We start from the raw sequence: 26217 nt of genomic DNA, 5'->3' as shown, positions 1-26217 counted from the left end.
CATGCCATTCACAACCCGTTTAATAAAATTGTAACAATTTAATTGAATAAAATCTTATACACCATTATTTTTAATTTTATTTTTATAATAGATATCCTATTTAATTATATTATCACTATTTATTATCATTAATGTTAAAATTAATTTATATTTAATGTCATTCAAATGTTATATTTTTATTGAATAAACAATAAATGACCCGGTGCACTGAATTAATCCAAGAATTTCTCCCATTACATTACAGTAACTTGTAAACTCAGATCCGTCAATCCTAACGATATGAACAAATAGAGATGGATAGATAAATAAACTGACCAAAATTCAAATCCTAGCCGTAACTCATGAAGAAAAATATATCCAAGGTAAAGCCAGGAATATGTATTAGGCTAGACGGACCAACCAAAAAAAAAATGGCGGGTTGGGTTAGAAAATTCCCAACCCCGTATTACCACTTTGGCCCAAAAAATCTTGTATTGCAACCTCTAATATAAGGGGCCGTTTGATTCCTACCAGAAAAAAAAAGGCGGCCGTTTGATAAAAATTAGAAAAAGAAAAACATGAAGATGTCTTTCCACAGGACAGTTGGTAAAAAAAATAAAAAATAAAAATGAAGATTTCTTTTCTTTTCCTGAAAAATAATGCCTCCACATTCTCCCAACGGCCATCGTCATTTTTCTCATGCAGCTTTGAAAGTCTCTGACAATCGTTGATAGTACTTTTTTTGCTGTTCAAACACCCCAAAAAAAAAAAAATCAGTATCCAAACACAAATCATGGTATCAAAATTCAACTGATTCTTGGGGGAAAAAAAACAGAAGAAATTAATTCAATTGATGAGAATTCATCCGACCATTTCTGAAACTGATGGAGAGATTTTTCTCAGCGCCATCTCGAAATGGCTGAACTTGATGGTCGACGCATTGGAAGTGCTCTCTGTTGATGTCCATTTCTCTTCAGCAGCAGCCACTGCTGCTTCATTCATCTGCATGTTCATCAAAGTCAGCAAACTCCCCAGAATATTTCCCACATTTTTTCAAACTGAGCGTGTGCGCGTACACATACTCTTCTGGTCCTTATTTCCAACATTTTCATAGATTAAGAAAATAATGTTGCATTCTTAAAATAAAAAAAAAAAAAAACATTCCAGTTTTTTCCCTCTTGAAAAGACAGTTACATCCACTTCTTTTTATATTTACCAAGAAAACCCATTAATAGGATTAGGGATAAAAATGTCCAACCAAAAGAGAATATTACATTACCCTTGATATCATGGACCCCCCCCCCCCCAAAAAAAAAGCCTTCCAGAATATCCCTTGTAATAAAGAGTGAAGGGAGTGCATGAACATAAAATTGCAGACATACCAATGCAGCGAGATCGGCGCCACTGAGGCTTTCACAAGCTTGCATTCTTCCAATGGCACACAAATCCACAGTGTCATCAATTGGCTTCTTTCTTGCAAGAGCTTTTAAGATCAAACCTCGCTCATCTGCGCTTGGAAGAGGAACGTAGAGGAGTTTGCCAAGCCGACCAGGCCGAAGGAGAGCACGGTCCATCACCTCAGGCCTGCACAAGGGAAGCTTAAGCACTTATTTGGTGCATAGAATTGTTTTGTATAGAGATAGACAAGAAATGAGGATGTAAAAGAACATAATTTGTATTTTCACCAGAAAAATAATAAAAAAAAGAGGGACGCTAGCAAATAAAATGATGAAAAACAGAACATGAAAACATTACATTAAAAAAGTAATCTTGTTCTTTGTGCTTTCATTGCCCAATTCCTTTTCGTTCAATCATCCAAGCGAGTTTAAATGAAATGTGACGTGAATATATTAACATAACTAAATAGATATGTTGGACAAGCTACCTGTTTGTAGCACCAATAACAAAAACACCTTGCCTTTGCTCTGCACCGTCTAATTCAATAAGTAACTGCAATTGTAAATAATTGTCAATTTTTTGTCCAGGCTGAAATTAAGATTTTCTCTTATATATTGGTAGCATTAAATTATTTCTTCCAAAGATTGAAGAAATTTTTTGACCTGGTTCAATAGTCGTTCAACAACCCATCCACCTTCTTTACCCCGATTGGTTGTCAAAGCATCCACCTAAAGATGATTTGAAACATATGAGCCTTACAAATTGCAGATAAACTGAAAGCTTTACTTTTCTAAAACAAATTCAGTTTAATTAGTAAACAACTAAACATACCATATATTCTCTTTGCAGGCCAAGAAAACTAACAAAGGATAAATACATGAGCCTTCCGCGTTTTTGTCTTGCTGAGTAGGGTATATAATATATTTGACAAACACAAATACAAAGATCTAGAGAGAGAAGACAATAAAAGGTTTGCAATTGTAGAGTACAGTGTAATTCTTCAAACTAAAAAGAAAAGTCCGTGCAAACATCTTGGCCATATGAACGGTTGGTAGTAAACGTGGAGGTCTTCTCCAGTGCGCTTTTCCTGATCTGAACCAGATCTTTAAAAAAATAATAATAATTTATTTTTTTAATTTTAAAAGAAGCAAATGCAGAACGGAAAAAAAATACTTCGGACAGCTAACTTCAAAATTAATGATTTAAAGTAAAAAATTTAAAATCCAGACCATTCAGAGTTGAATTGTTTCTCTATGGCTCCACTCAGAAGGACAGAAACTGGGTTCATGATAAACGCTACACAAAGGTGAGATCACAAACCTCATCAAAGAAAAGAATGCACGGTGAACATGTCCTTGCACGACTAAACAATGTCCGTACTGCTAGTTCACTTTCTCCAACGTATTTATTTAAAAGTTCGGGGCCCTGTCACAGAAGTGTTTAAGACAATTCATTAAGATACATTATTTCAGACGGCGGAGAATTCCATAAAACTCAAGTACTAAACCTGAACTGAAGAGATAGTGGTACTGTAGTTGGACACACCTTAATATGAATAAAATTAGCTCCTGCTTCATTGGCAACAGCTTTGGCTATCAGTGTTTTACCACAACCTGGTGGTCCATAAAGCAAAAATCCTGTCTCAAGATTCACCCCAAATTCCTGAAAAATATGATTACAGGAAATTAACCATCCTGTGAAATGTGCAGCCTAAAATGAATTCAGTGGAATTTTGAAAGAGAAAATGAAAGACAATAGTATATCATTGAGCAGTGATATAATCAGGGTTTTATAAACACAATATACTTAGTTATGGAAGCCCATACAACTAACTAGTTGTCCCAAAATCTTAGGGTGGAAAAGACCGATAAAACATATCATCCTAAAGGAGGTAAAGGCACATCAAGTTCATCAGATCTAATGATTTTTCCCTATTCAAAGCTGCTTAATTCACATATCTACTTTAACTTAATCAATACCACAACGTAATAAAATAGTTTCAGTTAATAACTACCTCATAATCCTCTGGATATTTTACGCGTCTAACTATATAACGTTCAAACTCTTGTCTTAGAAGATCAAGCCCCCCAATATCTTCCCATTTTACATTAGGAATGGAAGAAAATCCTTCTCTTCTTGATGAAGGTTGTACCAATTTGACTGCTTCCTGCAAAAATACCCAGACGAATATAATGGTTTCCACATTCTTTCTTTACAGATATATCATAAAGGAAAATCTTTCTAAACATCACTGGTTAATTCATTGAAATTGGAAAAAAAATCATATTGGTAAGGAAATTCCCAGACAAAATTATCAAACCACTGAAATAATATTCAATTATTCACAACCACAAATAAATGGGAACGTACAAGTACCTCGCCATAGTGCAAAAATCCTGACTATAACAGTTTGGTGTTAATGATAGATTTGACAATATGGGGCATAAATATAGAGGCCTAAAATCCTTTGAGGCATTTAGAAAAGTGACAAATAAGAATATAAGGACATAAATCTAACACACCTCAAAATCAGACATTTTGATGACAAGCTTATCCATTTCTTCAGGTAACCAAGGTTCCCTCCACCATTCTTCAGAATGCTCATCTAAAAGATCTTGGGATAACTCACATTTCCTCTCAACAATAATTCTTCTCATTGCAAGGTTACCTGCCTTGTTAACCAGAGCTGCCAAATCTGCTCCAACAAAACCTGGTGTAGACCTGGCTATTTTCCTAAGATCAAAGGAGCCCTCTAGTTTTAGATTGTGAGTAAGCACAGACAAGATCTCCTCCCTCCCACATTCATTGGGAACACCAAGGACAATTTCACGATCAAACCGCCCAGGCCTTCTCAGGGCAGGGTCAACAGCATCAGGCCTATTTGTAGCTCCAATAACAAGAATATAGCCAGGATGAGCATCAGAACTTTCTGAACTATCAGCTGGTTGAAGAAGCCTGTTTGTTTGATCCATCGAAGTCATTAATTGTGTCACAATACGTTTCTCCATCTCACGCTGTAAATTCTCTCTTTTTGAAGCAATTGCATCAATCTCGTCAATAAAGACAATTGATGGAGCAGTCTTATAGGCTTTAGAGAAAAGCTCTCTAATATTTTCTTCCGATGCTCCTAAAGAATTTATATGTCAAATGATTAGTTAAAAGAATCAAAGAAATTGGGTCTAATGAACATAACAACTAGTTAAATCAATTTAATTCTTTATGATAATATAACTTTATTAATTAAGTTGTAATTATACTCATCCTAAATATTATTGTGTTTATTTTCAAACATTATTTACAAAAAGTTTGTGATATGATTGACTAAGTCTTTTTCAAAATATATATTTTTTTTTTTTTACAAAGAACATATATCTGAGCCATTCCATTTGATTCAAGAAATTCATAAAAAAGATGTTGAAATACAATCAGATGAGTTTTCTTTCTTTCTTTGTTTTTTCAAAGCATGTTCTCACAACAAATTTTACCAACCAAGTTTTTTGTCTTCTCACCTCTAAAACTTTTCAAATTAATATTACCAAATAGACTTTTTTTTTCTTGGTGATGAAAACATGCTGCAAATTATACTTGTTTTTTATGCTTTTAAAAACAAAAAATAATAACAAGTTTTGAGAACAAGTAAATAGAAAATAGCTATCCAAAAAGCTTCGCTCTTAGGAATTATTTTTAAACCAGGAATCAAATAAGCCCTAAAAATCCACAACTTTAACAACCTGATGTGTAAATCTAACATCCCACAAATAATAACTCATTCTAAATATCCATATCAATATAAGGATTCAGGATTACTGAAATAACACCAAGCTTAAATCATGCTCCCAAGATCCCAATCACTACTTAAAATCAACCCTACAGACTGCACAGCTGCACCAGTAATCTCAAATTAATACAAAGTTGCAAATTGGAGTCTGATAGCATGCTGCATCAACGTCAATATCCACTATTGACGTATCAGAGAAGAAAGGGGAGGAAGTTAGAGCAGAATTAAGTTGCTTTTTATTTAATTAATTCATTTTCAGTAGTTGGCTAAATAAGTGGATCAACTTTTGATCATGTTTAATTTGTTGAGTCAATTTCTGTTTGAGTCAGTTATTATCTCAGATATGTTGGGATATTTTCTTATTATTTATTTATTATTTTGCTGTAATTTCTGCATTATAAATGGACTAGCTTCTATCATAGCTAGACATTGAGAAAATAAAATACGATTTCTCCTGGAGATTCTCCTACTTTGGCTATTAAATATTTTTAGAGTGAGATTCTTGCTCTAATTTATTTAATAGATTTATTTGCTTTCTTTAGTTCTTAACAGAGTCCGGAGTTTAAAGTGTCTTTTTCATTCTCCAATGAGGAAAAAATGGAGTACAGAATTTATGTCATACCTGACTCAGCTTATTCCAATCAGTACCATCCATTATTAGCAATTATAAAGCACCAAACTACATTTTTTTCACGTTTTACTCCTAATATCAACTATAATATCAACTATCTTAGACAGCTCTAATCAATATAAACTTCTATATTTCTCTTAACAAGTAACATTATAGATATAAGCTAGTCAAGCAGGGAAAATATCAGGATAACCACAGAACAAAAACAAAATTTCAATAAAAAAGATTGCAAGAGTAACATTCATACCTGAAACTCCAGAAACTACCTCTGTGGCTGATATCTGATAGAATGGAAAACCAGTCTCATTAGCTATAGCATGAGCCAGTGTAGTTTTACCACATCCAGGTGGTCCATGCAACAAAATTCCAGCTATTGGCCTTACACCTAACCTTCTTGGTAACTGCGGATGATAAAGTGGCACAATTACTTCCATCTTCAATTCCTCCAGGACCCTCTTCATCCCACCCAAATCTTTGAATCTAGGTCCACCCTTCCCTTTAACCTCAAAATCACCATTGCCATTTGAAATTGAACCCTTTGATTGCCTTTTGGATTCCAAATCTGATCCCATCCCACCTCCAGTCCCATTCATAACATCAATTTTAGTTGCCTTACTATTATTGGCCACCTCCAATTCTACATTTTTCTCTTCCATCTTGGATTTTACTTGCTTTGATTCTGAATATGAAGTCCGCAGCATTGTCTTCATCAAGTCAACAGATGGCTCCACTTCCTCCCCATAAATCGCATCCTCTGATGTGGACACAGCCCCATCTTCACCATCACTCTCTTTAGACTCTGATGACAATGATGGACTAGAAGTTGAAGAAGAAGAGATTGATGCATGACCCTGATCCCTCCGTAACTTTCTAAGGTGTAAAGTCTCCATTTTTTGCAACTTTTCTTCACTCTCATTATTTTTCTTACGCCTCTTTTGAGATGCACTCCGACTCTCTTCTTCATTGTCATCTTCTGATGTATCATACTTAAAAATGGAAGTGCTAGGCCTTTTGTTTGATTGCTTGTTCCCACGCTTAAATGACTCCAAAGCTTCTTGAACAGATCGAGTCAAAACTTGCTGCCTCGTTCGCCGATAATCAGGGTAATTTGAGCGAAGATGGTTCACGATTTCATCAATAGTTGAGTACCTGGATTTGCAAGACTCAACACGACGGCGAAGAATTATATGATTCCTACCCATCTTCATAGATTTTGTGAAGCACCTACTTGCCCTTCCTTAATTTTTTTTCTCTAATCTACCTCTAAAACCAATATTTTAAAGAAATCATTACTAACTGCAAACAGTGGAGGTAATGATCCACAGTTCATGGGTTTGACCATAATTGAATTGATGGCAACTATATATATATACACACATAGATAAAATTCTCAGATAACAAATATCAAGAACCTAATTCCATATAATGTGAGTTAATATTCAAATCCAAACGTCATATCCACTAAAACAACTACAATCACATATCAAACTTAGAGTAGTCACCAATTCCATATTTGTGGGAAGAGAATTTGATTCTAACATCCAGAAAGGGTAAAAAAGGATTTTGACCATCTAACATAACTCAAGCAAGATGGTAATCTCAAACGCCAATTAACAAAAAGGTACCATTGTCAAAATGGTGCACTTTGAGTAGGAAATTTTCAGGCCCCTCCCCTAGCCACTTGAGAACATGTATGGAGATCGCTGAATGACAGAAAAAGGGATCCTCTCCAGTGAGAGGATCCAAATGCTTCATGGTATAGTGTTATTTGAAAGTGTGAGGGGTTCATACATCATACTGATAAAACCCTCATCCCAATCCAACGAAAAGCTTTACTTTCAACTCTAAGAACACCCTATCCTCATTGCCAGAGAAGACATGTTTTTGAAGTATGCGTTAACTTCCATATTTATTCTTCTTTTAATCTTCAACTACATTACTCAATTGCATTAAACTGAATTTTTCAAAAAGAATTGCGGAAGTTAACTAGGCCAGAGTTTAACATGATTCATAAATTAAAAACGAGAAAATCATCTGAATTCCATTATAATAAAACGAATAGATTCATTCAACCACATCTATATCTTATTTAAATTATCATTGTTTTCTTTTCCTGAAAAGTAAATAACAATGTAAGAACCAGTCAGGATCAACTCCATCCATACAAGACAAATAAAACGGAATAAATTCATCATCTATAGTTATCTAATAACACCGATAAACTATAAAAGATCACCAAAAGTACTGGTACCATCCGAAAGCGACAAGCAAATAAAAGAAGTAAGGAGGAAGAGCTCACCTGTACTGGACATGGAAGAATAGGAGGATAAGGAGGGTTAGGGTTAGCTTAGCTTGAGAGGAGATGAAGCTTCGAAATCAAGCAGAACAGAAGAGAGGATCTGAGCGCGAGGAACAGAGCCCACTGAAAAGTAATTTGATGCGATTAAACGCAGGGATCCATGCGTTTTAACGAAGGTTTTGATTAAATATTCAACCTTTCAATATTGAAAAGTCTTTAATTCGCATTCCCATTTGTAATTTTTTTTTAATAAAAAAATTATGTTGATAAATTTTCTATTTTTAAAATTTTATACTTTATCATTTATTTTAAATTATTTTAAAAAAATTAATCTTTTAGTCCTTCAACTTTTAACTCACTTGTAACTCAGTCCCTCAATTATGACTCACTGCAACTCAGTCTCTTAACTTTTCATTTACCTATAACTCGGTCCTTATTTTTTAATTTTTTTAAAAAAATTTATCAAATAAGAAGGATAAAAAAATGCTCATATATTATTTTAAAATACCCTCTTCTTATTCATTAATGTGAGATATAAGCTAACATGAAAAAAAATTAACAAAGGTTAAGGAACTAATTTATAAGTGATACAAAAATTGAGAAACTGAGTCATAGGTGAGTTATAATTGAGTAATTGAATCACAGTAAATCATAGTTGAGGAACTGAGTTATAAGTGACTTAAAAATTAGAGGACTAAAAGATTAATTTTTTTAATTTTTTTTAAGTATTATTCTGGTTATTTGATTTTCATCCAATGCCGTTTGTTTTGATTTTGCCTTCAAGAAGTACATATCATTGTCAATAACTTTGTATAATAGTATCAATCAACAATAAATAAGTAACATCTTTATAAGTATTTGTAAGCCCTTCCCTACTATGTAATTATCAAAATAACAAACCTTATTGCTTCTAAAAAAACAGGGCAACCTCAAAACTTAAGGAATACTCAAATAAAAATTGGAAAACATAGCTTAAAATGAAGTTATTTCGTAATCCTTCTTCATGCACTAACTTGTTCTTGCTTTTCATATAGGGTTGGTGTTATCTTCCAAGACTCCTTTGGAAAGCTTGTAGATTGGATGTTTAGTTCCTATAAGGCTGTCTCTCATTTGATGCTAGAAGCTAAAGCTTTGAGGAAAGGGATGCAAATGGCTCTGAATCACAGTTTTCACTGTGTGGAATTTGAATTTGACTGCAAGTTGCCAGTGGATGCACTTAATGGCAATAATCTTGGTCCTGAATAGAAATCTAGCTATTTACTTTCTAATATTTTAGAGCTTAAGTCTAAACTTTTTGCTATTGTTTTTCATTAGATTTCTAGATCTATTAACCTAGTGGCACACTAGCTTGCTAATAGGTTGCACAAGGAGGTGTGCCCCTTTGGTTGGGCCCTTGTTCCCCCACCCCTTTTTAATAGCATTTTGCGCTTAAATGCTCTAAATTCCCACACTAATATTGGTTGAGATTTGCCTTTTTGCCTTGACTTGTTTTGATAAATGAATTTCTTTTGACCAAAAAAAAAAAAAGCTTGTTCTTGCTTTCTTCACCACTTCCTTCATCTTTGCCAATCCAAACTCATCTTCTTGAAAATCAAACCATAAGAATGTTGCACTTGATGAGAGGAATAACTTTGTGAAGAGTGTTTTGGGATTTGAAATGGTCTAGTGAGAGATTTAACTTGGTTCTCTCTCTCTCTCTCTTGTCACCATTTTCGCATGCTTGAAGATAAAAACTCTCTCTCTCTCTCATCCTCCTCTCATTATTTTCATTTTCGTTCTGCACCAAAGAAATTCAAATTCCCCTTTAATGCTTGGACCAAGTGAATTAATTTAGATGCACCTCCAATTCTGCCCAACAGCTACGCCATTCGCACAATTTAATGGGCTTAAGTGTCCTCTTATTAAACTTTTAATGTTGCGCGGGAATTTTTGACATTTTTTGACCAAAATGAATTAATTTCTATAATTAATTCCTTGAAAAATTATTAGCCAAATATTTCTTCTTTTTATGTACTAATTTTCTTTAATTATAGAAAAAATTTCACGTAATTTTTTAATTACACTTTGAGACCAAACCCGGTTGCAGTTGATATTTTAGGATTAATATTCACTGTTGTTCATTTTTAACTCTAGATACTATCTCATAATCTCATTATATTTGATTACATATAATTATCCTTGAATATTAATAATTATCATTTGATCTTAGATAGGCTATTACCTTTACTCACTTTTATTATCTTTCCTTTCTTAGCTTTAATAGTAGTTGAGATATTACAAAAAAAAAGTCAAGGATGCTCTTTCTGTAATAATTAACCAAACTTAAGAGGTCTTTGTATTCTAAACTTATTCCAAACTATCACCTTCCTAAAAACTATCATAAATTATGTGGCTAACTAACTTTCTATTATAAGTCTACTATGGCCATAAGATCTAACTATAACCAAGATGATCTAGCTGCAATGTTATTGAGTCTTTTTTAAATCTATTACAATTCTTAAGGTCTAACTGCAACTCTTCCCTAAAAAACTTGGAACATAAAGATAAAATTATTAAATAAATTTACCTCTGTTTTATTTGACAACTTCACTGGTTATTCTCCATTATTAATATTAGATATCTTTATTATCCTCCTAGGCATTATTCATTTCTTTTATCTTAACTTAGACTCTTTTAAACTTTAATTTGCTCGTTCCTCAATTATGAACATTTCTTTAAAGTTTTTAAAGATATTATGCTTTTAACCTAGAAACACTTTTTAACTTATAATTTTGTCCTTGATGGATTGACGCACTTTAGAAATTCGAGATTAATCGGGCTTTGTAGCTTATTGAACCCTGACTTATTCTTGAGCTTTTAGGTACGACATTCGGGATAATATAGATTTCAATTGCTTTTTATTGAAGAGAATATAAAGCATATGCTATTATAAAAATTAACATATAATTATACTAATATATATATAACGAATTATATTATATTATCTATAAAGTAATAAATATTATCAAACATTCTTCAGATTCAATGTAATTATTGTAATGTACAGTAAACATATATAGTATTTGAAAATTTCTTTAGGAAAATTACAATTGAGCTTCCGGTAAAAAAATTAATTACCAGTAAGTCTCCTAAATTTGACTTGTTACTGATAAATACCTAAAAAGAGTGCGTAAAAACTAAAAACATTCAAAATAACAGGTAAATTTTTAGAATCTGACTCATAAATGACATATGATGACTTATAAAATTATTTTTTTTCCCTATTCCACTGTTAGGAGTTTAATTTAGAATTTGTTACCCATTCACCTGCAATATTTATGATTTTTTACACAAATTATTTAAGGGACCTAGTGATAACAAGTCAAATTCAAAGAATTTATAATTTATTAATAATTAATTTCATTGCTCGAGACTTATCTTTAACTGTCCCAGTTTATTTTATTGATCTAAAGCATCCAACGAAATCAATCGAACCCAAAACCCAGTATACAGTATGATATCCTTTAGGGTAGTTGGCTAAAAGCCCTTGCTCATAATGGGCTTGTGTTATCTTGGCCCAATCCAAGTGCGGACATTGGTAAAGCTTGACGCCTAAAAAAACGGTTAAGGATCATTTTTTATTCCTAAACTATACACAAAAAGTCACAAATAATTCTAAATTTAATTATGTTAAATTTGTCCTTCAATTTTAAATTTTTTTTCATCACCCTACCGTTTTCTCACTAGTTGATCGTTGATGAATCCTACATTATATTTTTTTATTATAAAATATTTGAGTTATTGGGCAAAAATAACTTTTTAAATAGAAGTTGAGAGATGACAATCATTAATCTAATAAAAATACTAAAAAATATTGAGATTTACTAATGTTAAGGTGATAACGAAAAAATTTTTTAAAATTAAAAGATATAATTAATCTAAAATTAAATTAAAAACATTTATAATTTTTTATGTATAGTATAGAGACAACTAACCCTTAATCTAACAAAACGAAGTTGATCCGTTTTCAAAACAGGAGGCTAAGTACCAACAAATGTCATTTTATAATAAGGTAGTGCATGGTTTTCTATACTCCATTATTACTTATTTTATGGCAATCATCATTACTTTTTATAACAATCATCATTACCTTTTATAACAACGTCATTGGTATAGATGTCTCTAAAGAAGGAAAGATTAATTTATTATAAAATAAACATAATAAAAATAATGAAGGAGGAAAATCAGAAGGAACACGATGGATTAGTTGAGGGAAAAGATTCGTCACTACAAGCTGCGATTTGTCGTTATTTGTTATTAATTGGGTTTTGAGAAAAGATAATGGAGTGTGATTAGATTAAACATTAAATTAAAGTGAGGGTCAGTGCTAAATATCAATAATGCAAGAAAAGTAAGTGAAACCCAACCTCCTTCGCCCTTCACATTGCTTATTTTTTCTTTTTTTTATTGTGCACAAGTGTTTTTTTTATTGAAGACAATTTTATTTAAAGTATGATCAAGCACTAAATATAAGTATCTCTTTTAGTAAAAATTTAAATTTTAATTCATTATATTATAAGGAACTAGCTTCTTCCGTTAAGCTCAATATTTATCTTAAAATTATTTAAAATTTCATTTTAAAACATCCGTGGTATCTTAGTTTTAAGATCTAGAAGGATAGTTAGAAGTTTTATGTAAACCATTTGTAAATCATAAAAGCCCAATTGTTTAGAAATGAATTTTTTATGATTATAGCTAAGCTTTGATTGGTAACACTTTTAATTGGTTAATGATATCTTAAAAAATACTCCGATAGATCAAGTGCATCACGTCATTTATAATTTATCTAATTAAAATATTTCAAGTAATTTAAATAAAATCTTGTATAACATTTTTTAAATTAATTTAATTTTTACAACAAAATACATATTTAATTTCTTATCTTTTTTTCTCTACCATCATTAATATCAGAATAAATTTATATTTAATATCATCTAAATATTATTTTTTTGTTATACAGATTACAAATGACATGATGCACTTAATCTACCTAAGTATTTCTCCAATATCTTAGCCCAAATTTTTTCAAATAGAAACTTAAATGACCTTAAGCTCAAGCTTTTCAATGGAAAGAAAAGTTAAGATAAGATAAAACTACAGGGGAGAAAAACAAAAGGAAAAATACTGTTTTCCTATATAAATAGTGAGAAGAAATAAAAAAAAAAAGGAGTGAAAAGAGAGGATGTAGCTGGTTCATACATTTTTTTTTTATTTTTCTCATCAAAAACTCAAAAGGGAGAGATTTTGGGGAAAAAATACTTCTTAAAATTCAAAATATAAGAGTTAGTTGAGAGGTTTTATTTTTGTTTCAAACGTAAGATTTATCCTATATTTATCATGTTTCCCCCAACACAAACTACCCTTATAATTCTATTCTTGTATGATTTATAAATTATGTTGATAATAATATAATATAAATAATTAAATGAAGGACTTAGCTTCTCTTCTCCACAATCTCCCTCCTTCGCCCTTTCGTTGTACTTAAAGGAAATATAAACCATCCAAATTTAATTTAAACAGTTCAGATTAAATGTTTTTATTTTATATTTATTTAAATTACACATTATAAAATTATAAACTTTATTTAATAAATATGCTATCTAATATAAATAGTCCAAATTTAAAAAATGATCTGAATAATTTTTTTAAAATTTTTATAAATTAAATTTTCAAATGCATGGTTCAAATTAAAATTTTTATCTTGTGATCATCTTTATTTTAATATTTTATTATTAAAATAAGGGTTTATAAAAATTATAAAAAAATAATATTAAATTTATATTATTTAAAGTATATTTTGATAGTCAATTTATAAAAATTTTTAATATTAAATTTAAATTATTTATATTAAATTTAGACTTTTCATATTAATGAGCCAATTTATTAAAATTTTTATAAATTTTTATATTTTAATAAATATAAAATTAAAATTAAAATATTAAATATAGACTGTCTACTAGGGCTGTGCAAAAGTCTCCTGGTCTCGTTCGGTCTGGTCCGACTCATGAAAATCCGGTCCTGTCCAGTCCTGTAAAATGCTAGTCCTATAGGACCAAAAAGACTGGACTGATTTTTCGGGTAAGACCAGACTAGAGACCAAGCATCTGGACTAAGTGGTTTGGTTTGGTCCTATATAATTATTTTAATATAATTAAAATTAATTTATAAATTATTAATTAATAAGCCTTAAAAAAAAGTCTTAATCCTACCTTGCACTTTGCACTCTGATCGAAAAAAAAACCTCAACACTGTTACTCAACAGCACTTAGCGTCTCAGCCTCTCACTCAACTTTGCTCTTATTCTCAATTTCTTCAGTGCGCCAAAGCCCTAGCTCCTGCCTTGCACTTGCACTCTGATCTTGATCTGTTCGAACTTTGAAGGAACATGTCTGTGGGTTAATTTTTGTTACTTCTGTTCTTGCTAATTTTTTTCCTCTGGTCTATTTTTGGTCTTTCCTCTGATTTTTTATCGAAGTTATGTATTTAAATCATTTGAAGTTTGGACTGTAATTAAAATATTATTTTCTTGGTGTTAGAAATTATTATGGATTTATTATGATTATAAGTGTTTTTATTATCTTAATTGAGTTTGTTAAGTTGAAATAGATTATTGGTCATCATAGAGAAAAAAAAGAAAAAAAAAAGGCCAAGTGAGTATTGGACTAATAGGACCAGTCTCCTAGTCCTATGGACCAAGTCCAGTCTTGTTAATCTTCGTATTTTCACAGGACCAGACCGGACTACGGGTTACCTAACCCAGTCCTTTTCATGAAAAGGACTAGACTTCAGGTTAGGCTAAAGTCCAGTCTCGTTCAGTCTTTTATGCAGCCCTACTGTCCACATTTTCTCCAGGTGGAACAAAAGGGCCATGAGATCCAATTTTTAAAGAAAATTGGAAACAACTGTTCTTGCAGAACTAGTCAACTTCTTTCATATTTGTTTTCTTTATTCAATCAAGCATAATAAAAAAATATATTTATTTATGGCTGTTTGGTTTAACTAATGAAAAAAAAATTAAATCAATTTATTCTAAAATCTTGAATTTAAGTATTAAAATATACGATCACATTCAAGATGCTAAAAACATTCTTGTCATGAGGTACTCCCTCCATTTAAAAAATATAAAATATTTTTAATTGAATCTTACTTTTTAATAAAGTAGTTATCTACTTTTAAACTAACTTGTCTTTTCATAGTTATACCTGTTAAACATCCTATAATAAATATAAAGTCATTATTAATATGGGTACTTCTGAAAAAAAAAACAATGATTACACCTCAAAAGATTAAAAATGTCTTACATTTTTTAACATCCAACTCATCAAAAAATATTATCTTATATTTTTTAATGGAGGGAGTAATTGTTAATAATAGCAAGAACATAATATACATGTGTATATATACTCCTTCCATTAAAAAATATAAGGCATTTTTAATTAAATTTCACCCACCAATAAAGTAGTTACCTACTTTTTAACTAACCCTATCTTTTCATATTTACCCCTATTAAATACTCTACAATAAATATAAAGTCATTATCAATAAGAGCACTTTTGAAAAAAAAATAATGATTACATCTCAAAAGACTAATAACAATGGCACCCAAATTGACAAATCCAAGAAGTTTCACTATTCTTTGTGATATTGATTGTAATATTATTAAAAAATGTTTGTGTGATTTGGGTGCCAGTGTTAACTTAATGCCTTATTCTCTATGCAAGAAACTTGGGGTAATAGATATTTAGTTGATCAATGTGACTCTTCAACTCGCAGATAGATCACTCAGATATCCATATGGTGTAGTTGAGTATGTCATAGTTAAAGTCGATAAAGTTTATATTCTTGCAGATTTTATTATTTTAAACATTGAAAATAATTTGAATGTCTCACTTATATTAGGAAGATCATTTTTAGCCATTAGAGATGCCTTAATTAATGTGCCTAAAGGAGAATTAATATTCAAAGTAGATGAGAAAAAAGAGATATTTAAATTTACTAAAGCTACTAACCTTCTTATTCTTGAAAAATCTTTATGCAGCATACAGGTGACACAGGAAGAGGAGAAACACCCAAAAGACCCTCCCTTACATACTTTAGAAAATAAAGAGGAGGAAATTAGCAACGGAGAAGGGAGGGAGCTACAAAGGCAACCTAAAGATCTACTCACTAGTCCTCACAAAAGCCCTAGCACTCATATATTGAAATCAAATTGGAAAGTTCCTTGCTTATTAACAAGAACCCTCTCCAAAGGGAAAATGAATATTAGTTGGGATAAGGTGTCTTTTACTTTAAGAGGACAAGAATTTCTACCATATATCTCTTAATTTTTACAGCAATGTCTAGCTATAGATATTAAATGTAGCGCTTGTTGGAAGGTAACCTAATTTTGTTTTTATTTCATTTTCTTTGTTATTTTAATTTGTTTTAATTTCTTTTTACCGTTTGTTATCCCCATAAAATTTTATTTGATCACTAAGACCTCCTCTAAGATGAATTGTAGGATTACAATGCTTAAAAGGGAGCTTCTTAAATATTATCAAAGTCACATCAAAACAAATTAAATCAGGAGAGTTTCAGTTCCTTTATCTTTTTTCTTTTCTGCAAACATTGAGGTCAATGTGAAATTTAAGTATGGAGAAGGAAATATCATGATAATTTTCTATTACTTATGCTGTTATAATTTCCTTACTACTTTACATGCTATAATTGGCCTTAATTTTAAAAATTTTTGAATTTTTTTAAAACTTTTTGCTCTTTTGTACTATTTTATTTAACTATATAACTATTGAGGGCAACTATGTGTTTGAGAAAGAATTTAAAACTGTCAATACCCTATAGGAGTTTATCAATAATATACTTAATGCATGAATTACATGTCTTAATTATTTATGTCTATACCTAAAAAGCTAACACCTTGTAAAATAGTTAAAAAGGAAAATGATTCTATCAAAAAAAACAGAGAGAAAAAAAATTGCTGAGTACCCACTCCGCTGATGCCAACTGGGCCCAGTAATCGAGGACCTTCATCACTAATATTGGCCTTAACAACTTAGTAAGTATCAAGAGTGTGCCAATAAAGCTCCTAAAATCTGAGTAACGGGCTCTTACATCACTAATATGAGGTTTCGTGTCAAAAGGACCAAAAGAGTATTTAAGAAGAAAGGCAATTTATGAATAGTTAAGGATGGTGACCTCATTGCACTAACTCAGAAAAAGAAACAGGTAAGGTCTAAGGGTATAGACAAATTTATTTTACAGATAAGTGCTTAATTAGAATTTAATTCACTCCCTATGATAGTACTAGTATAATTATTAGCTTTCTCTCTCACATTGAAGCTCTGTAGATTGGTTATACAGTTAAATTTTACTAGTACTTCGAGTAAAGTTCTTATATTTAATATACTTATTTAAGGAATAAGGCTAAACGCAGAAGTATTTGCTTGAGGACAAGCAACAAGCTAAGTGTGGAGGAATTCGGTAAGTGCATATTTTATAATTAAATATGTATAGATTTTAGTTTGAATTTGATTATATTTATTAATATTTTATATCTATTTAATTTATATTTATATATTTTTTCCTCATTACTTAGTTATAAGATAAAAAGGAATTTTAATACAAAATCCATTCATATCTTTTTATCTTTATATTTTGCAGAGAAAAATAATAAATCAAATAAAAGGAAAGAAGAAAAAGAGAAATATATATATATATATATATATATTAAAGTCTCACGTCGACAAGGAATAAAAGAAGGAGTCTCCACTTTAACTATAAATACTCCTACATCCAGAGAAAAGGCATCGAATCACTTATCTGAGTATCCCAAAAATTCTCTCTTGAAATATTTGGAGCTCGCAGAAACATTCTAAAGACTGAAAGCGAAATCATTAAAAAGTTTCACAAATTATAATTATTTATTTTCTACTCTTTAATTTTCTTTATGATTATTTTTTATGATTGAGGATTATAGAATGATTTTATTTAATTTTATTATGTATTTCTAAATTACTCAATTGGGATAAAGATGTAGCCCAATTAAAAAATTAATTTTTTATTTTCTTTATTTTAACTCTTTATATTTATATTTATAAATATTTTTATTTTTTTGATTATATTTATAAATTTTTTAAAAATATTTTATATTTTTAAATAAGGGAGTAATAAAATATACTCTGATTAAAACAACGTCAATCATTTTGCCGTCAGTGTCCACGGACGCTTCTCGTATTTCCCTCCCTTTCTATATGTAAATTTAAATTTAAATCAAGTCATAAACTTTGTTTGAAAAGAATGCCAAGAGTGGTATGTTTGGCCTGACAAGGAAAGGACGTGGAGAATAAGAGAAAAATGAAACTGGACGGAATGCCGGGCAGGGTCAGTTTCTCTTTATCCGTACTATAGATGGGGATGGGGCCCATTGCTTTTCTGCATAGGTTAGGACAGAGCAACACACGTTAAATTAATATATTGATAGATGACTATTCTTATTTTCACTTTTGTATAATTTTATTTGTTCATGCCATGCTCTAGAAACTATAGTAGTTTGCAGTTGTATACTTTCTCACACTTTTAATTATTTTACATACTTTTAAAAAAATTATATTGTAAAGTCATTTTAAAGAAAATTTCATTATAAATATTAAAAATAAAAAATATATGTATATTTATTACTCCCATCATTTTTAAATGTCAATGTACAAGTAATGCATATCCCTTCTAATCTTATTTATTTTAAAGAGAGAGAAGATTTTTTATTTTTTTTATAAGTCTCATCATTAAATTTTTGGAATAATGAAAATTTTAATTTCTCAAATTTTTTTCAGTTATTGATTTAATCTCTTAATTTTAATCATTATCAATTTGATATCTTATATTCTTAAAATTATCATGTAAGTCTTTTAAATATTAAAATACAATTTAACAGTCAAAATAATCTAGTATGTATATTATGTTGATGATTTTGGCATGTATATTTATTTAAATGAGAAAAAATTAATTCATAAATAAGTTTAATTTTTATCAATATAATCCCTTATAATGTATTTTTTTATTTTTTTAAAATTTCATTGCCTATTTTTCTACCTAAATAATTATACTCTTTTCATTAATTTGTATGGCTATTATCAATATTCTATTATTCAAGTTAGTAAATTTTAATAGTGTGATCTCTTTTTTAAACAATGAGAACAAAATTAATAATCGAAGTAAACTTAAAAGACTAAATTAATAAAAATTAAAATGAAGGAACTGAATTGATAATTGAAACAAACTTGAGAAATTAAAAGTTACATCATCCTTTCAATTTTTTATCACAAATTTCTCATTTTGCCTCCATTAAATGTTAGTTAAAGAAAGTACATTATTAATATATATATATATATATATATTTTTTTGATAAGAACAAATTTAAAAACTTATCAAATTATTAGATATATTTAATTCATTTCAAATTTTTTTCTTGATTTAAAAAAATATGTTGAAATTAACTTATAATTATGATTAGAATCCAATGGATTAGTTGCCAAAATGATGCAGACCAAGGAGCATGTTTATATCTGAAATTTTGTTTTTTGTTCTCTCCAAATCTGCCCCTTGTTAAATTGGAGTATTTTTGAAAAAAGAACTTGAGTTTTGGGAAAAGTACATTAAATATGGATATTTTTGAAAAAGATCTTTTAAAGCATAAAAAAAATTTATAACAATATTAGAGTTAAGAAATGATAGTTAACATTCTTAAATTTATAAAAAATATTATTTGACTTCCTAATTTTGTTACCATTAAAAAGTGACAAGGTATACCTATAAATTACAACTTGATGCAATTAAGGAGTGATAATATTAAAAAATTAACCAGTGCATTTTTATTTTATATTTTAGATCAAACATGGCTTTAAAATTTTATCTTATAACTAGGACAAAAAAAAATACTGTATCATGTAATGTAAAAAAAAGGCAATGCCAATAAAAGTACATACTTCTTCCATTCAAAAATATAAGGTGTTTTTTGAGGAGTTAGATGTTCAACAATATAAGGTATTTTTAATCTTTTGAGGTGTAATCATTGCCTTTTTTTTCAAAAGTCACTATTACAAAAATAATTTTTTATAGCGGTTAAAAATAACTTTTTATAATGGTTAAATAGGCGATATTATTACAGGGGATGTAGAAAGTTAGATTTTCTACATTATTTATAGGACCGCTGTAAAAAATACATATTCTACATCAACCAACCATAATCGATGTAGAAAATGAATCAACGATTGAAAAATTAAAAACTGAAGTACTTTCTACACCGGTCGGAAGTGCAACCGGTGTAGAAAGTTCGAAAGTCAACTTTCTACACCGTTTACTTTTTACACCGGTTTCACTTTCAACCGGTGTAGAAAGTTTGTTATTTTACACCAATTATTATCATAACTGGTGTAAAAATTACTATTCTATACCGGTTATAGTAATAACTGCTATAAAACGTGCATTTTTTTAAATAAATGTTCATATTTTAAAATTTTTCCTACTCTGTATAAAAAAATTACCACAGCCACATCAGACAGCACAATTTATTTATAATTTTTAATATAAAATTAAATTAACAACTATCTAAAACTAAAATTATCTATAAACTATCTAAAAATTATATATTGAGCTATCCAAAACATTGTGTTAACAAATATTTTCAAAAGTTATCTACAACTAATAAACTTTTAAATTGTATGAAACTTTCTACAAAACTCACAAATTTTCCCCCAAAATAAGTTACCTAACGTATGCAAATATCTTCAATTTTAGCTTAGGGGAATGGATCCGAATTGTCAAACATCTAAAATTTAATTTGTAAAAGAGACTTATTATGTGCTCTCAAATAACATAACAAAATAAAACTCTTAAAAATATATATACCTCTTTTGTAAATTCAGTCATACCCAATGTGATAATGTTGAGCATATGTCTCATCACATATAGGCCACACAAATTCGTCTTCATTGGCTGTCTACAGCTCTGTATAAGAATAAATAATAAGAAATCAATAAAAAATCTTAGTAATTGAATATATTCATAAAGTATAGCATTACTTTTGGCTCGATCCATGTAGGATCCTTGAGCTCATGTTCGTGTTTTTGCAAGATCACATTTTAATATGTTTTTATTGCTCTATGTTCGAGATCACAAAGTTAGTAACTAAAATATCTAATGAAAATTATATTAATATTTTTGCACAAATATACGTACAAGTCTATCGTCTTCTTTTAGAAGATTTTAATAGAAAAAATTGATAATTTTAAATCAAATTAATGATCACATGCAACAATCTAAGGCTTTATGAAGCCATTAACAGTACTTCCAATAACAATCAATATTAATAACAATTAAATTTAAATAATTTAGGGAAAAGAATAAATTTTAAAAAATTTCTACAGAACCTCCCCTAAAAATTGGACCTCCCAAGACTTTTAAAAGATTTTCATAAAGAAAATTGATAATTTTAAACTAAATTAATGATCACATGCAACAACTTAAGGCTTTATGAAGCCATTAACAGCAATCTCAACAATAATCAATATCATTATCATCATATATACACACACACATATCAGCCTCATAAATTAAAAAATTAATAAAAAATACAATCAAATAAAAAATTATCTTTATAAAAATTAAGAGCCATACCTACTTAATTAAGAGTGGCGACAACAACAAGAGGAGGAGCAAGCCACGGGAGGAGGAGGAGGAAGAGGCAGGAGGAGGGAATGCGAAGGAAATGGTGGCAAAAAGGGGAAGGGGTGGAGTCGCAGGGGGAGGTGGAGGGGGCGCGAGGAAGGGGAAGGGGAGGGGGAAGGGCGGGATAGGGAAGGCAGGGGGGTGCGGAGGTGGGGGGGGCAAGGGGAAGGGGAGGGGGCCAAGGGGATGGGGGATGGGGCAGGGGGCGGGGGCGAAGGGCGGGGGGGGACAACAAGGGGCTGAGGCAGTGCGAGATGGGGGAAAGATAAAAAGGGAGGGGGCTCGAAAAAGGAAGAGGAGGGACAGGGGGCGAGGGCGTGAGCGGATTCCGAGGAGGCAGGGGGGAGGTAGCGAGATCAAAAAGAGAAATCAAAAAGAGAGTGGGAGGCAAAGAAGGAGAGTGGGAAGAAAAAGAGAAAGAAGAAGAGAAAATGAAGGGAGAGAAAAAGGGAAATTTAAATTACTTTCTACAACAGGTGACCAAGAACCTGCTGTAGAAAGTTTCTACAGTGGGTTCTTGGTCACCCGCTGTAGAAAGTCGAGTTTCTATAACGGGTGAGTATCACCCGGTGTAGAAAGCTTGACTTCCTACAGTGGGCGTTTAGTCACCCGCTGTAGAAATCCTTTTTTTACAGCGGTTCGCTTTTCACCCGTTGTAAAAACTATAATATGCGTTGCCATTATTAGAAAAATGCTACCGCCTTAACTTTCTACAGCGTTTGCTCTCCAACCGATGTAGAAAGTACCCCTTAAATTTCACATTTTGTAGTAGTGAGTGTCCCAATTGATAATTACTTTATATTTATTGTAGGGTAATTAATAAAAATAAATATGAAAAGATAGAGTTAGCTGAAAAGTAAGTAATTATTTTATTGAGAATGAGGTTCACTTAAAAATATCTTATATTTTTAAACGAAAGGAGTATGATATTTAGAAATGAGAGGATCTATTATCTTTGCTCTCATTTTTCTCTTACCTTTGTCATAATTAACAATGTTTGCGTTTTAATAATTTTCCTTACAATGTCCCACCTTATTTCTCACCTTCGTTTTTACTTATAAACATTAAACTAAAAGCCTCATCACACATGGGTTGAAAAGAAAAACAAGAGAGGCAAGTTTGGCCTGATTGTAAAAGACGATTGAAAATGGGAGAAAATGAATGGGGATGGAAACCAGGGAAGGTTCAGTTTCTCGACAACATGGATGCCAACGCAACGAGGCGCTCGCTTTTACAAAGTATATTAACTTTAATTTATTTTTATAGTATATTATTGTCACTTTTATTATTTTTACTAGAATTAAGGGAAGGCATAACATTCATTAATTTTATATAAAATTTAACTCATCAAGTGAGAAGCTAGAAACCTAAGTTTCATAAACATAAATCAACATTGAATAACAATATTTTATATGGGGAAAATGTAGTAAATATTTTGTATGATGTGTTATGAAAAGGACCAAAGAAAAAAAAACTCAACCTATAAGTAGAGTCAAGAATAAAGGTTGGACCTGGAATGCCGTCCATTTAAACTCATTTTTATAAGGGTTTGAGTTTAAAAAAAAACATCTTTTAAGAAAATCAGGTTCTTAAGTCAGGCCTTGATAGGCTTTGAAAAAATGAACTCGAGCTAGGATGGCCTTTTAAGTCTTTTTTGTTTTTTCATTAAAAAATATTTTTAATTTTAAAATTAAATTTAAAATTTAGAATATATGTTTATACTTTAAAATTAGAATTTCTATTATTTATTTTAAATTTTTAAACATTATAATTTATATTTTTTAAAAGCATATGAAATATTTATGTTGGTTTGAGTAATAAGGGTTTTCACTTTTCATCATTTAATTAAGTACTTCCTCCAATCCTATAAGCAGAGTGATTTTTTTTTATCATATTTATAAAGCATGTCATCATTTAATTAAGTGCCTTATTGAAATATGTATATTAAATAGGAGCAAATTAAAAATTTATTAAATAAACATCAAGATATTCTTTAATTTCAATAAAATTGTTAGAAATCACTTATAAGTATAGCATCGTAATTGTTTGTAGTTTGATTTACATTCCTCATTTTGCCTCAAATTGAACTGCAAGGATTTACTAATTAGAAAAATAGTCTGCACTATTTTTTTTAAAAAAACTACTATTAATTAGAGCCAATAATTTTGGTTAAGTTTGAAAAAAATCAAAGTCAAGTTTAATTATATAAATTTAAAAAAAATAAAATAATTTAGGTTTGACTTTAATAAGTCTGGTTATCAAAATTATCAACTCTCTCTGTGTATATAAAGTTAATAATTCAAGTTAAGTCTAATGAGTTAATCTAAACTCATTTAAAAAGATATAATATTTTAAATTTGATTTGAATAGATCCAACTTAAATTAAACCTAATTTAAATAAATTTGATTTGTCTGAATTACGAGTTCTATTATCGACGAGTATGTATAGGCCTTGTGTTTCAATAGGAAAACAAAAAAGAAACAATGGTGTTGGCCGTGGCCCGTGGACAAGGAATATTTTCTTTCTTCCGGCATCTTGTGTAGCACATAAAACATAAAAGTATCCGTCAACGTCAGAGATTACACGAGGCGTGCCGTGATCCAATGGGATATCAGCTCACAGATTCCGCATAGAATAATGTCTCACTGTAAATTGACAAAAATATCCACGGCATTATCCCCCTCTCTTCCTCTCTCTCTCTCTCTCTATTTTGTCGGCCGTGACCCCCAACTCTCTATATATATTTAAAAAAAATATTTGCGTACATAGAATATATTTTAAATTCTTGTCGGATCAGAACAGTTAGATTTCAAAAACAAAAAAAAAAAAAATTAGATTAATGACATTTAGTCTTGGGCGTCCTAAGTTAGAGCATATGGGAGCAATTGTCCCACAAGGCTAGAAAAAATAATATATAATAATTCTAAATATTTTAACTGTCTCTCCCACAAAATTTCAATTGCCCCCTCTGATAAAGAAAAGAAATTTATTTCCTTAAAAATTTTTATTTACCTCAAATCTTATGTATATGTTATAATCTTAAATTAATGGATGGGGTAATAATTTAAACAATGAATATTTAAATTTTAAATATTTTAAAAATAACTAGTATTTATTATGGAAAAGTTTTTGCCCCGCTACCTAATTTTTTAGGTCTGTCACTGCATTTAGCCAATGATAAAATTTTCTTAAAAATAATTATAAATATCGATTCAATTGAATGCAAATTTAGAAGTTTTGATAGCATATAAAATATTTAAATTTTAAATGTAACTATCAAATTGTATTTAAGATTTTTGTTTGTCATTTGTTTTTTTAACATGTTGGAAATCTAATTATTATTAATTTTATATTTTAATTTTAACATATATTTGTAACAATTTAGTTGAAAGATATCGATTCAACGCTTTCAAAATTTTGGGGGGATATTTTCTGTTGTCTGTGGACTCTTCACTCCTTATACTTTAAAAGAGATAAAAATAAGTTTATTGACCCCTACATTATATATTTAAAAGTGTTTGGAACTTTCAACTTATTTTTTTTATAATATTCCTCATCAATAGTGCAATTTAAGTTTAACTTTAATTATTAATAAAAGTTAGCTTTAACTGTTGGTTGACTAAAAAATAACAATAAAGGATATCAAAAATTACAAAAAAATGTCACACTAAATTTTTTTGGGTTTTGTTTGTAATTTTTAAATTTTTTACTATAATTATTTTCATTTTCTATAATTTTTGACGTCACGTTTTATAATTTTTTGATCAACTAATAGTTGAAATTAATTTTTATTAACGGCAATGGCTATATTGCATCACTTTATAAGTTGAAAGAGAATATTATATAAAAAATAAGTTTAGAATTTCAGAACTCCTAAATTTATACTTTCGAGGCCAATTTGCTTAATAAAAAAAAAAGTACTGACTCAAAAGGAATTCTTCAAATACAAGATGAGGACAATTATAAAGAGAGACTCGAACTCAACATTAATTAAAATAAAAAATAATTTACATAGTAACATCCACACTGAAATGTTATAAGACTTTTAATGTTAAGGATGTTACCACATATACATAGCTTTGTCCTTATCGACATATTATACGAGGTATATAAAAATGGTATTATTATTTACTTCATAAAAAATTATATTATTTATAAATCATGCACACAGCATAACTCATCAAATCATATAGGAGGCCATGGGCTCATATCTCTAAATAATCTCAAAAACACTTTTATGAATGCTGCATATAAAAATGCTATTACTATGTATTGTCTTGAATATAAAGGAAATTTAAAATATTTATTTTAGTCCAAATTATAAGAAATTAAACAAAGAACTTATATGTGACATGCATTAGTTACATTACACA

The 26217-nt window shown here is 29.8% G+C and overlaps 2 protein-coding genes across 3 annotated transcripts; one reads left to right on the top strand and one right to left on the bottom strand.

Moving 5' to 3' along the window:
* Positions 1–212: 212 nt before the first annotated feature.
* On the bottom strand, positions 213–8219 carry LOC129320521 (cell division control protein 48 homolog C-like). Of its 2 annotated transcripts, none has more exons than XM_054966016.1 (11): positions 8086–8219; positions 6034–6935; positions 3900–4504; positions 3392–3544; positions 2923–3039; positions 2698–2802; positions 2040–2105; positions 1865–1929; positions 1362–1563; positions 850–981; positions 213–724 (listed from the first exon to the last, which is right to left on the bottom strand). In XM_054966016.1, exons 2-11 carry the CDS (start codon positions 6674–6676, stop codon positions 677–679), a joined length of 2136 nt encoding a protein of 711 aa, XP_054821991.1. In that variant the 5' UTR covers positions 6677–6935; positions 8086–8219; the 3' UTR covers positions 213–676. The 2 variants fall into 2 exon arrangements, with proteins under 2 accessions (XP_054821991.1, XP_054821990.1); XM_054966015.1 differs by having other exon boundaries at positions 6034–7049; positions 8086–8210.
* Positions 8220–21883: 13664 nt separating this feature from the next.
* LOC129319646 (glycine-rich protein DOT1-like) lies at positions 21884–22402 on the top strand. Its single transcript, XM_054964738.1, has 2 exons — positions 21884–22190; positions 22320–22402. The coding sequence occupies exons 1-2, from the start codon at positions 21884–21886 to the stop codon at positions 22400–22402; spliced, it is 390 nt and encodes a 129-aa protein (XP_054820713.1).
* Positions 22403–26217: the final 3815 nt, after the last annotated feature.

Source organism: Prosopis cineraria, unplaced genomic scaffold (assembly GCF_029017545.1).
Source record: "Prosopis cineraria cultivar Desert tree isolate PC_DT_omini unplaced genomic scaffold, ASM2901754v1 PC9, whole genome shotgun sequence".
In the NCBI taxonomy this organism is placed as follows: domain Eukaryota; kingdom Viridiplantae; phylum Streptophyta; class Magnoliopsida; order Fabales; family Fabaceae; genus Prosopis; species Prosopis cineraria.
This window is presented reverse-complemented; position numbering and strand designations above follow the sequence as displayed.

Coding starts and splice junctions, on each gene's coding strand:
- LOC129319646 (XM_054964738.1), top strand. CDS start 21,884: ATGGTGGCAAAAAGGGGAAGGGGTGGAGTCGCAGGGGGAGGTGGAGGG. Junction 22,191..22,319: donor TCCGAGGAGGCAGGGGGGAG/GTAGCGAGATCA, acceptor TTTCTACAACAG/GTGACCAAGAACCTGCTGTA.
- LOC129320521 (XM_054966015.1), bottom strand. CDS start 6,994: ATGAAGATGGGTAGGAATCATATAATTCTTCGCCGTCGTGTTGAGTCT. Junction 1,564..1,864: donor GTTATTGGTGCTACAAACAG/GTAGCTTGTCCA, acceptor TCCCTTGTGCAG/GCCTGAGGTGATGGACCGTG. Junction 725..849: donor CTCCATCAGTTTCAGAAATG/GTCGGATGAATT, acceptor GTGTTTGAACAG/CAAAAAAAGTACTATCAACG.